General features: G+C 35.1%; 1 protein-coding gene across 3 annotated transcripts; it reads left to right on the top strand.

Annotated features, from left to right (window-relative positions):
• Positions 1,052–12,685, top strand: LOC18589742 (cell differentiation protein RCD1 homolog). Of its 3 annotated transcripts, none has more exons than XM_018127139.1 (9): positions 1,052–1,419; positions 2,936–3,004; positions 4,171–4,260; positions 4,488–4,530; positions 5,815–5,921; positions 6,848–6,943; positions 9,444–9,634; positions 9,741–9,810; positions 12,288–12,685. In XM_018127139.1, exons 1-9 carry the CDS (start codon positions 1,234–1,236, stop codon positions 12,396–12,398), a joined length of 963 nt encoding a protein of 320 aa, XP_017982628.1. In that variant the 5' UTR covers positions 1,052–1,233; the 3' UTR covers positions 12,399–12,685. The 3 variants fall into 3 exon arrangements, with proteins under 3 accessions (XP_017982628.1, XP_017982627.1, XP_007014910.1); XM_018127138.1 differs by having other exon boundaries at positions 1,053–1,419; positions 2,933–3,004; XM_007014848.2 differs by lacking the exon at positions 2,936–3,004 and adding an exon at positions 2,824–2,895 and having other exon boundaries at positions 1,053–1,419.

Genomic DNA, 12,685 nt, shown 5'->3' with positions numbered 1-12,685 from the left:
TCACTTGCATTTGTGCATAATCTTCTAATGGTTGGTCTTTAATATTAAATGTTTCAATGGAGTATTTGTCTTTTATTGAGCTTGGTTTTAATTTACTAATAAAAAGATTGAATTGTATTAGCATTGTCACATTACTATGATTATCAGTTTATCAGCATCAATCACATATTGAAGGAATAGTTTCAACAAGGAAGGCTAATAGTCGTGAGTTATTTGGTAATGGAAATTTGTTGAATAGTTAAGGAGTAGAGATTGATAATATCTGAGATGAAGGAATGCTAGATTTTGGCTTTCAATAGACATTCACATTGAATGATAATAAAAGAAGTTTTGTTTCCTTGAAGATTTAGGAGTGATCTTGTTACGAATTATCTATATTATTTTTCTTTTATATTCGAAACATAAAATACAAGATTTTGATTACATATGTAACTTACATTTATGTCATTTATACATGTATATACCAAATAACTTATAAGAGTAAAATAATGGATTTAAGGCTCTTTTGACACCAAACACATCAACAAATAACAATTTCAATGGAAGCTACAATTAGAGACAAAGAGCAATGATGACCAACATTGAGTAGTAAGTAAAATGTTTTAGAAAATCTTTTTAGTTTTTTGTTGCTTAGATAGACATAAAATTTATTAATTTAAAACAAAAAAAGCTACTCAAGTAATTTATGATAAATAACCTTTATACTACTTATCAATGACAAATTGTAATATTATAGTAAAAAAATTTATCCCTATCATAACAAAGAAGGAAAAATTTTTGCAAATGAATGGCTATAAAAATTAATTTTATGAAATGAATTAAATAACCAAAAATATTTTTAATAATTTAGCTAAATAATAAGAATTATTTTTCTTATGAAATATTTTATTTTGAAAAAAATTTCATAAATAAATTATTTTCTGATTAGCAAATAGATGAAAATTAAAAAAAAAAAAAACAACAAAGGAAAAGAAAGAAAGAGTAAGAAAAAACCTTTGAAACGGCTACTTAAACATAACTCTCGCGGATGAGATGACCAAAGATACTCACGCGCATGTAATGCACGTGGTAACTCTCTTTAACTTTCTGAGCTCAACAGATTTTTGTTTGGAACGTACGCTCTCTTTTCCTCATTCGAAACAAAAAATTCAGAAGGAAAGTGCTGGGGAGAACGTGACGCATAGTTTTTTGCTTTTGTTTTTTAGTTTCTACTTTTTTCCATTTCTGTAATTTATGCAAATGGTGAATCTACCCCAATCTCTGTCGATGAACACGCCTTTTGGGGGACCCACATCGTCGAATCCAACTGCCGCCGGAGCTCCGGCTAATAAGGATAGGAAAATGGCATCGGCTGAGCATTTGGTTCTCGATCTGAGCAATCCCGATCTCCGAGAAAACGCTCTTCTCGAACTATCCAAGGTAATTTAATCTTAAAAAACTGTTATCTTTTTTTTTTTTTCCTTTTTATAGTATTTGATTAAGCGATGTTGTTCTGCTCTTTTCCTTTATGTGTTTGACAAAGTAGGGTTTTGGTTTAAATAAAGTAGAAAATTTGGATGAAATTTGATTTTGAACTTTTTACTGGTTTAGTTGATGAGGATACCCATTAAAATTGTAGGCAAAGGTGAAATGTTTTATATTTATGTTACTTCTAAATGATAAAATGGGGATGGGAATAGAAATATGTTGTAGCTAAGTTAACAAAAGAAGAAACTAATTCCAAAATTTTTGGTTTGGCTAATAATTTTTGGGTTTATAGATGGCTTCTCTACTCCCTCTGTTTTTTTTTGTAAGAGATACAAAGTCATGAAAATGGATATGACATACCTATTAATGGGATTTAGTCATTGATAATGTGTGGAAATGAATACCTATAGGAACATGAGACTATTTTTGGGCTCTGGGGAATAAGGACTAGTAAACTATAATGTCGGTAATTTGGAGAAAAAGAGATTATGGAGAAGAGTTATTATTAGAAGTTTGGATTGAATTAGAAGAGAGTTAAAATTAAGAATGGGTTAAATATCGTCTGTCTAGAGCCTTAAAAATTTTTAGACTCTACTCAGCAGTCTACTCTTTATCTTGTATGGTTTCAAGTTTTACGAACTCTCCTGTTTTTAAATGTAATTTTTGACCAGATTTTCACTTATATGGGTTATTTATTTGTATTAAGCCTTTTGCTCTTGCTCACTAGTGTCCTTTTTATGTATGCATTGCGTATTATTTGTTATGTTTAGATCCTTAAAGGCACAATGACCTTGAAGGAGGTCATATGTATTTTGTATCTGGTTCTTATTTAGGGGAACACTCTCATATCCATTCTCTATGGTTATGATAGGGTAACTGAAAATTGCTTCTGCTCTTTCCTTTTTCTCCTTTGCTAGTGATGCATTTATCATTTTTCTCATGCAATGGCTTTGGTTCATTGTAAAGCATTTAGCATTCCATTTAGCTGCATTCATATGCATTATCTTCATAATGATGCTGGATATTGAGGTTGAAATACTTGTCCTGCCTAGGGAATTAGTCAACTATTCATCAAAGCAAGTGATATGGAGGTCTGGGTGGTTGGTTGAAGTGAATCCATCATCTAGGGGCAACTTCTTTAAAAATAAAATATTTGGGTTCATTGTTATTTGTGAAGGTCTAAAAATAAGATATATGGCCCCAGAATAATTGTTCTTGTGCACTGAGCTTGTTAGGTCAATATCTGCAACTTGATCTCCTGTCATGTTCTTTCTCTGTATGTGGTTATGCAATTTAGCTGTTCAGCATTTGTCTGTTACTACTATAAACTAGTGTCTACCTTTGGTTATTTTTTAGAACAAGGAATTATTTCAAGATTTGGCTCCTTTCGTGTGGAATTCTTTTGGTACTATAGCTGCACTCATACAGGTATGCCTAATAAACTTGTTTTTGTTTTTATTTTTAGAAGAGAGAATTATTTCAAGATTTGGCTCCATTGTTGTGGAATTCTTTTGGTACTATTGCTGCACTTTTACAGGTATGCTATTTATGGTTGGTAGTTCATAATTATTCCCTGTTTCCTCCCTCACCCACTCCCGTTCTCCATGATTTTTGTAATTTCTTGCTCGCTGTTTAATGCATATAAGCTTGATAGAGAACTTTGGCAGTTCATTTTATCATCTTTCTTTTATTGAGTTATTGATGCTACTGCTGTTGTTTTATACGCTTTAATTATTGTGTACTTCTTTTAGCAAGTTGATATCTTTCCATGTTGCTCATGTTGTAAGCTAGCAGTGTAAGGTTGGATGTGAACATCAATGAAATGAGGAAAGGCAGCTAAAATATTATTTGAAGTTAAAGTTAAATGTCATGGTATTATTTCTTCAAAACTGGGTTATGAAAGATGGTATGTCTATATTGTTACTTTGGTAACATTCCTGTGCATCTTTGTTAACATGCAGTTCATTTTACCTGATCGGTTGATATTTGCATCTGCATGATGGCTGCATATGTTCCAGTTTACTGTTTGAGTGTTTCCGTATTTGACTTCAGCTTTGTTTGTTTTGAGAGATTTTACAGTGTTCAACATTTTCTTTGTAAACATAAAATTATGAGTTTCTTTCTTTCTTTCTTTCTTCTTCTTTTAGTTTTTTATAGTATGTGAAATTTTTTATCTGGTGCAATTTCATTCAGATATGGTGTATTTACTTCACATATAAATTCATTTTAACTCAATTTGTACTCTATGCCTTCCTTTTAGGACCTACTCAATAAGATAGGGGTAGGAAAAAGTAGAAGTGGTTGTGTTAATTGGAGATATGGTAGAAAGGCATAATTGACTCCACTAGTTAAGGGTGTGTTCTTTTTTGGCTAATGAGAAATGACTCATGGGAAAAAAGGCTTAAATTAGTTTTTCTTTCAAAATAAGGATATATCTGATGTAAACTAATTTAATTTATTTTACATTTTTATCATACACATGGAAAATGTTCTTTTACATGGAAACATTTTAAATCATGGATTGTTTCCCTCAAAACAAGTGTATTCTCGTTGTTTTGAGTCTAATGACCACATAATACATTAGATGCTTCTTATATAGTATTTTGTTATTAATTGAGTTTCCAGTTTTTGAAGTTGAAAATCTTTCATGGTTAGGGGCTTATTCTGTCTCAATCCTTGATGCTAAACCATTTTTACTTGCAGGAGATAGTTTCAATTTATCCTGTTCTCTCACCACCAAATCTAACTCCAGCACAATCAAATCGAGTTTGCAATGCTCTTGCTCTACTTCAGGTGATATGTTTTTGGCCTTTCCAAGTTCTTCTGTTATATTGATTTTTACTTCACTTATAGTAACTTATTACCCTAAGGTTGCCTTTTTTGTTAGTTTGTTGTACATTTTTCCTTATATTGTTGTTGAAGGCTAAAAAAGATAGAAGATTGCATGATTTTTGTTTATTATTGTATTTGTCAATTAGAAGGCACTACTAATGCGTCATAATTTTTCATCTTTCTTACAGTGTGTAGCTTCTCATCCAGACACAAGGATGTTATTCCTAAATGGTACTTTATTATCTGATGAGCATACGTGTTCGGTCTTGAGATGTGTATTTGTTGCTTAACGCATGTCAGGGATATTTTCTGGTTTCAGTGTGCATTTTTTTTTTTTGGATTTTATTGATCTTGAGGTTGCATTGAAAATCAGAACATTGTGCGATTAATTATAGACTATCCTCTGAAATAGGATAGTGATGCTGTCATAAATGGAGCTGCTTCTCAGTTCCTGAGTACAAGTCATTCTATTGAGATTACCTGTTGCTAAAATCATAGAAGTTGATATTCCCTTGGGAAGGGAGAATAGCAGTTTGAGATTGTGGAATAAACATTTTAAGTGATACTTGAAATATTAATTTCACTGTAAAATTTCTTTTGTTTTAAGGAAACTTATCCTTTACAGTGGCGGTGGAGTTTTTAAACTCCCCAAGTGCAGTTTAGTGGACATATTTATTAAAATTAATAAGTTAATTAATTATTAAATGGACATATGGAAACTATCTAACTCTGCTTGTGGAGCTCCATTGCTGGAGTAGAGAATAATAATCCAAATTCCTTTTTCAACTATAAGTCCAGTTAAAAGACTGCTGGAAAATTTATATTGTGGCTGATTGGTTAATTAAATGGATTGATCTATACTTCATCTTATTAACAACTGTCATGATTTTCTACTTTAAGATGGCCTCGCAAAATTGTACAGTATTAAAAGTCAAGGGCTAATTATTTCCAACACCTTTTAATAACTTTTCAACTATGATACAAAAGGGAGTTAAAAGAATCTACTCCGTTTATGTGGGGGAAAAAATTGTCAGCTATAATTTAATGCATTTTCTTAGTCTTTGAGCTTTTACAAAGAGAAGAATATTGACAGAGGGAGAAAATTGGTTTCTAAATTTGTTCTTTATTGTAAGGTTGTATTGGCAGAAAGTTTGAATTTATATTGGACATTCGTGTTATTGTCTTTTTTAGGTAGCTTTGAACTAGAAGTCCTTCCCTGTGTGCAGCCTTTGCCCTTTGGGCTGTGTGCATAGCTTGTAAATAGAGGGTTGCATTGTGTTGATTTTTCCATATCATCAGTTGGTTTCTTAGCCCATTTGCTGGTTGTTTAGATGTGTTCTTTTCATCCCCCTCTCCCCTCCATAAGACAATATCTTTGTCAAATGCTTAGGCATTTGTGATGTTACTTTCTTGCTTCATCTATTACATTAACGGATTGTAGATTGTCTTTCATCCCCTCTATAAAGTTGTATATGTTCTAATCGATGCCTCTCACTAAATATTTTCCATTTGCAGCTCATATACCGTTGTATCTGTATCCTTTCCTTAATACAACAAGTAAATCAAGGCCTTTTGAGTACTTGAGGCTTACTAGCTTAGGTGTCATTGGTGCCTTGGTGAAGGTAAATTCATTCTTGCTTTATTCAAGTTGATTGTGTTGTCAACATTGTGATCTTCATGGATTATAATGCCATTATACGTTTTACTAGAACATGCAAGGCTGAAGGAAATGCATTACCCATGAAGGGTGTGAAAGAATTCTAAAGGCAAATCAATGGTCTATGATTAGTGGATCCATGATCAAAACATAGAAAATAGCAAAGATGTTGTTTACCCACTGTTATAAATAGCATAGAGGGACTTTGCATGATCTGCAACAGATAATTATAAACTTGGATGGGACCCTCTGGAAATTTATGTTCAATGAGACTTGCATTAATTGGCGTAAAGAAAAAGCTTCCATAGCTATTTTACAAACCAGTCTGCAATTTGATTTCCTCTATGTGTCACTTGAACTCTGTAATCAGCTAGCCAGTAGCAAGTATCCATTTCTTGTTTATGAGGAGCTCATACAGTGAACTACATGATCTAGGGAGTTTCCCCATTATTATGTGCTGTTGTCTTTTTAGTGCAGAGGATTGTGAACCTTTATTTCCTCAGTAGTTAGTGATTTTTTCTCCACTTATAAAATGTAAATTGATATGTATCAAAACAAAAAGAAAAGAAACGAAAAGAAAATTCGTATATTGCTTTTGCTTTTTTTTCCCCTCTATTTTAGTCTCTCAAGTTTGAGAGCTTGCAATTCATGCTCTGTATCTTGGGTTTGTTTGATAAAGTATATTAGTATTTTTGCTAATTACTGGTAATGATATTTGCTTGCAACTTTCACTTCCTTTCCCTCCCTCTGTTATGAATGTGTGGGAAAGAGATATTATAATGGTCAAATTGAAACAAACTAACAATTATCTCTTTGTTGTTATTCAAAATGTTGTCTGTAGAATTATTCTAAAGATATTAATAAAATGAGCTTACTTTCTTTCTTTTGCAGGTTGATGATACGGAAGTTATTAGCTTCCTTCTTTCAACAGAGATAATCCCGCTATGCCTGCGCACAATGGAGATGGGTAGTGAACTGTCGAAAACAGTTGAGTTTGTTGATTTTGGAACTTTGCTTTTCTAATTGTGCTGAATTGTCTACTTTTTCTGTTTCCCTATGTGTTTTATCTGAAAATATTTTTGTTATTCAAGTAGCAGGATTTGGGTGGAATTGTGTGATAACTAACATGCATGCCTGGTGGTGCCCATGGCCGGGCAGCCTGCCCAGGCCTGCCATTCCAGCCCTTATTTTGAGTGCGATACAACACTTTTTATTTTATTTTGTGGCATACTTGGACACATACTTCCATAACAATGCCAAAAATATTAGTATGAAATATATATTTGAGATATATATATTGATTTATAGATTTTTATGATAATTTATAGCTTGTTGATAACACCGTATATTTTTTTAATATAAGTTTTATACTGTTTTATACTGAATACTTAATGGATGGGCTTGGGTTTCCAAATCTAGGTTCCACTTGAGCGCGGCTTAAGCCTGACTTGTATTTTTTCTTGGACTTGGACTAGGCAAAGGCCTGCTTATGCACACCTGATAGTATGCACATGCTATATTTTAATTTTGCTTACATTATATACTAGAACAGTAAATTAGAATATGCATTTTTTTATGGTTTGTTAGCATCTCAAAGATCGTGTCTTGTTATTTGTCTTACATTTCAAAGTCAATTTGGGGTTGAGATAGCATGTCTTGGAGGTTTATGCTCGTGTCACGTGCTAAGACTTTAGTCTGACCCCCGTGCAGCCTTAGGCTCCCCTCATACACTACTAGGCCACTAAGTGAGCCTAGAAACCCACATTACCTTCTAAGGAAGGAATGAACCAAGAATATGCAGCAGAAAGTTCTCAAGAAAGGAGAGTTAGGAAAAGGGTATTGTATTCACAAAAATACAATATCTACACAAGAGAAACCCCCAAAAACCTTTGCCCACGATAGGGGGTGGGGAGGAGCTCTTTCACTCCACACACTCACATCCCCCAGCTACCCTTTGCTTGGGTGGGGGTGTTCTTTTATAGGGCAAGGAAGCCCCTTTACAAAGCCCTCTCCTCTCTAACGGCTAGGAAGAGCCTTTGCCATGATTTCAAACTCCTAGCCTGTTAGAAGACTGTTTCTTCCTGCGGGAACAGTGAGCAGATTGTTGGAGCAGTGCTGGTGTGCTGCCTACCTGTTGGCAAGGCCAGCTGGCTCGCTGGGCATGCAGTCTGGCTCGCCTGGTGCACAGGCAGTGCTGCTGCTGGCTCATTTGGCCCTCCTAGTCAGCTTGAGGGTCCCCTTCAACCTATATCCGCTTGGCTGGTGGCCCTGATGGCCTCTTCCTGGTGCTCCCTAGGCATCCCTCATCTGGTCTAATCATGTGAGGCATGACATGCTCCCCCACTCAATCTAGCGACAGCCTCGTTATTGAGGGTAGTTGTGCCTGTCTTGTGCTCCCTTGCCTAGCATATGCTATTGCATCGCACACGTAGCTTCATCACCTCACTGCCTTGCATGCTCTCCTGTTGAATGTCATTGTCCCAGACCAGTTTGGCCCTGTGCACTGCGACTCCCTGTGATGTTGCCTTGGATGCTCTCGCCTGGCATGTTGTCTTGTTGCATGCTGCTTCCTTGGGCATCACAGCCTTGCACTGCCTCTGCTGCACCAATCGATGCTTCAGACTTGCATCCCTCTGCCTTGACCTCTCTGTTGAGCAAGCATTCTGCTGGTTGTCATGCTTCTCCCTCTGGCTTCCTTTTTTGACGCACTCTGTGCGACCTTCGTCTCATGTGCTCTCAGCCAACATGCCCAACACGTGTTTTGGGTGGAACCTTTTTAACTTGATGGAGTTTGGTGGCATCAGGTTTGGATCATGTCTTGCTGCTGGTACTCTGCTATAAGTGGGACTGGATTTGGGTTTAAGTTTAGGCTGTTGACTTTTTAAGATTAGGTTGGGTTGGGATTTGGGTGTCATTTGGATTGGGCTGGCTTTTGCTATTCCTAGCTGATGCCCCTTTTCTCTTGCTGATCTGTTAAGTTAGTAAAGAACACAAACTTTGCTATACAATTGTTGCAGACCATCTTCACTTTACTCATTAAGAGATTCATAGTGAGAGTTCTATATTTTCTGCTTCTTATGTGATTGCTGAGTTTTGGTAGCTTGACTAGTTCACAAAGGATTTCAATGTTCTCATTCTGTTGCTTTCGCTTCACAGAGTTAGTCATATACCAGCTAGTAGATATGGTAATTAGATCACCAATTTGCAGAATAGTCCACTCTCCTCCCCACCCCCTTTTTTAGGAATTTTATTAGGTCTCTGTTCTCTCGAGCTGTAGTATGTTATAGTCTGGGGCTGCATAGGAGGCAGCAGATTGTGGTGAACCGCGAGATATCTGAAATGGTTGTGCACTTGACAGCTGTTCCACCTCATTGTTAGAGTTGATTCTGTAATAGTTGATTTTAATAAGTGGTTTATCCTGAATTCATTGGATTATGTATGAGGTTCTTGCTTCCTTGATATGTGACAAATGATTTTGTGATGGCAGGTTGCCACTTTTATAGTTCAAAAGATTCTATTAGATGATGTTGGCTTGGACTATATTTGCACTACGGCTGAGCGGTTTTTTGCAGTTGGTCGAGTTTTGGGAAATATGGTTGCAGCACTTGCTGAGCAACCCTCTTCACGACTGTTAAAACATATTATTCGATGTTATCTTCGATTGTCAGATAACCCTAGGTTTGTTAATCAAGTTGATCATGGGCCCATGTGTCAATTTTTGGCTCTAAGCTTACGCTCTTTCCTTTTCCATAATTTTGTTTCTGAGGTTGTTTTCATAATACAGGGCTTGTGATGCGCTAAGAAGTTGCCTTCCAGATATGTTACGAGATGCCACCTTTAGTACTTGCCTTCGTGTAAGTACTGTATGTTTAATTTATATTCCTTTTTGTTAATTTATTTTTGGCTATAATCAAGTACATGTTATTCAAATTATATTTTATCTTGAAGAGTCCTGCTGAGAAGGGTGGTATTCAGCCTTTTTCATATGCGAATTCAATAATCAACATGTGATAATACCTAAAAATGGTCTCGAACTTCACCCAAAAGTGTATTTCAGTAGTCCATCTGTTATTGCTTTCAGTTAAACATATATACTTCTATCTCAATGCAATTTATAATCTTTATTATAAAGATTTGTGCGATGTAGGCCACTAAAACATCAAGACACTACTTCCTGTTGGTTACGCTTTGTTTGCAGCCATGTGGCGTTTATAATGCTTTGTTGTCAGCCATGTGGCATTTCATAAAAAAATAAAGCTAAAAATGAAATATTACTATTGTTTTTGTCTGACTTTGGAAGATATTCAATTTTTTCCTTGCTTTTCTTTGCTTTTTACCCCTTCTTTCTGGTTAACTTTTACTGACATGGTATGGTTTATGGCTTTCACTTGAAATATAAAATTCATAAACTGTAAAAATTTTCAGCAACCATTTGCCTTCATTTGAAATTAAAAAAATAAATGAAAGCCAAAACAAAATGTCACCGAAGCTTTACAAGATTGCTTCTTATGTTTTTCTCAAACATTTTCTGGTGCTTGATTTTACTTTTGCATCATGTTTTGGATTTTGGTAATTGTATTATAGAAAGAGAGAAAGAAAGACCTAAGAGTTGGCCTTTGTCTTGTTGAGATTGTTAATTTGCTTGGCTTCTGGGTGAATTTGGTGTACCAAGACTAGTCAGTCATGTAGTGGATTTGTAAAGGAGATAATTGAGAGAAAATTAATCAAGGTTATCATCTAAAGAATTTAAATATATATATATATCAGTTAATTATATTAAGTGGTGCTAATTTTATTTTTGTTAAGTGGAAAAGCAAGATAGAGAAAAGTGGAAGAGTGGAATTAAAAGAGAGTTGAGTGAAAGGGGAGCCTAAGAGAGAGAGAGAGGGTACTTGGAGAAGACTCCAACAAGATCTAGAGAGAAAGTGGAAAGCTCTTGTTGACCTTGCGGTTTGTTTCAGCTAGATCTTGCTTGACCTGGCCAAGCTGCTGCTAGCTCAGGCAGTGGCAGGCCAGAGAAGGCCTGCTCTAGGTGTGTGGAAACAGCAATTTTTCCGACTTCAAGGCTGGCTGGCGGCAGGGAAGAAAAAGGAAACAAAATTTTTCCCTAATCTTGTTGTCCATGTGGACATAATTTTTGCGGCATTTTTTAAGTTAAATTTTGCCTGCTAAGCATGATAACGGATTATTGATATTCCTTAATGGGTTAATGATACAAAATTTGAGCATGTAGCCTTAATTGAATGCAATAAAGATGCAGGGATGAATTACATTATTGAGTGAAGTTTGAGGGTATTTCCAGCTATTATCTGTATCAACATATAGATATATGTACCTGTATGTATTTGAGGGATCAATTATTGTCAAACGTCTTCAGGGTTACTAACTTTTATACCAGTTTGTGAAATTATGATCTATATTTTACTAAACTGACTTAGATTTAACGTTTTGTTTATGTTTCTCCTTTCGGTAAAATTTCAAGCCAATGAATATGTTTAACTTCTATTTTTTTTTTCAAATTTAAAAAAAAATGTGGAAGTGAGTTTAGGGAATTGTATAAATTTAATGCTAATAGATGTTAAATTGACTGTAATTTTGTCTTGTGACGTTACATTGAATATTGTTCGACCACTAGTTTTGTAAAATGCTATTAATAATGCACTCGAAAGAAAAATACTAGTAATAATATGGTAAGTTATTGATCTGTATTCTTTGTACACATTTCAGTTACAATAAAATGGAAAGGTGCACATGTACATTTATTAGAAAAAAATACCTTTTTTCTTGGCATAGTTGAAGTTGATCTTAAACTCTTTACATATCTGCTGAGAGTTTTTGAGACTTCATAGTATTATGTTTGATGGGCTTCAGGATTTTAGTTGTGTATCTTTTATGCTTGTGGTTATTTGTTAACGTGTAGTGATTGGGTTTCTTGAATGTAAAACCTACATTGGGAGAATAGTTAAACAAGGTGACTTTTTAGAGGACTTAGCATCTACAGATCTTTAGGAAGATATAGCCCACAATTGACCAGAATGGAGAAAAGGTTCATGTTGCTGATTTAGGTTGTTTTAAAGATAAAGGCACGGTTGAGTTCAATCGGTTGTGACTGCTGGTTGTTGGCTGCCTGTGAAATTTATTTTATTTTGTGGTGTTAATAAAATCCATTTGATCTAAACTTGTTATTCTTGCAGAAATGATGTGTGTACATGTGTTCTGGAACTGGAAAAGAGAATTATTCAATTTAAGCAATGAAATCTGAGTAATCTTAATAATTGGGTGATGGGAAACTTATCTTTTTTGGTCTCATCCTCTTTGTTGATGCTTCTAGGAAGATCAAACCACTAGAAGGTGGCTGCAGCAGTTGCTTCACAATGTTGGGGTGAACCGGGTGCCAACCCTGCAGGCTGGTGGGGGATTTGATCACATGCTGGTTAACTGAATAGCTTGCAATTTTCTTTGGAAATTCAAAGCTGGTTTCAGCAGGGAGGGAGGTGTCCTTTATGATTTTATCTAACTAGTGTTTTTGTAATTAGTGATTTGGCCTTGAAAGAAAAATCCAGTTGGAGATTTAAGCTGGTCAGACTGTTTAAATGTTTTCAATCCAAATTGTGTACATTTAGTTTAACTAATCCTAATGTGTAAGGAAATAATGATCAGGCTGCTGATTGGTATCATCGCTTGCTTCGTTGGTTTGTTTGGGGGAATAGTTCAGTCATTCCCCATTTA

Source organism: Theobroma cacao, chromosome 9, assembly GCF_000208745.1.
Source record: "Theobroma cacao cultivar B97-61/B2 chromosome 9, Criollo_cocoa_genome_V2, whole genome shotgun sequence".
In the NCBI taxonomy this organism is placed as follows: domain Eukaryota; kingdom Viridiplantae; phylum Streptophyta; class Magnoliopsida; order Malvales; family Malvaceae; genus Theobroma; species Theobroma cacao.
The sequence above is the reverse complement of the archived record's forward strand: the minus strand, read 5'-3'. Positions and strand labels throughout refer to the sequence as shown.

Bases quoted from the DNA above. Each gene is read 5' to 3' on its own strand.
- LOC18589742 (XM_018127138.1), top strand. From the start codon at position 1,234: ATGCAAATGGTGAATCTACCCCAATCTCTGTCGATGAACACGCCTTTT. The intron at 4,261-4,487 runs GTGATATGTTTT...TCTTTCTTACAG, and splicing joins ATGCTCTTGCTCTACTTCAG to TGTGTAGCTTCTCATCCAGA. The intron at 5,922-6,847 runs GTAAATTCATTC...TTTCTTTTGCAG, and splicing joins TCATTGGTGCCTTGGTGAAG to GTTGATGATACGGAAGTTAT.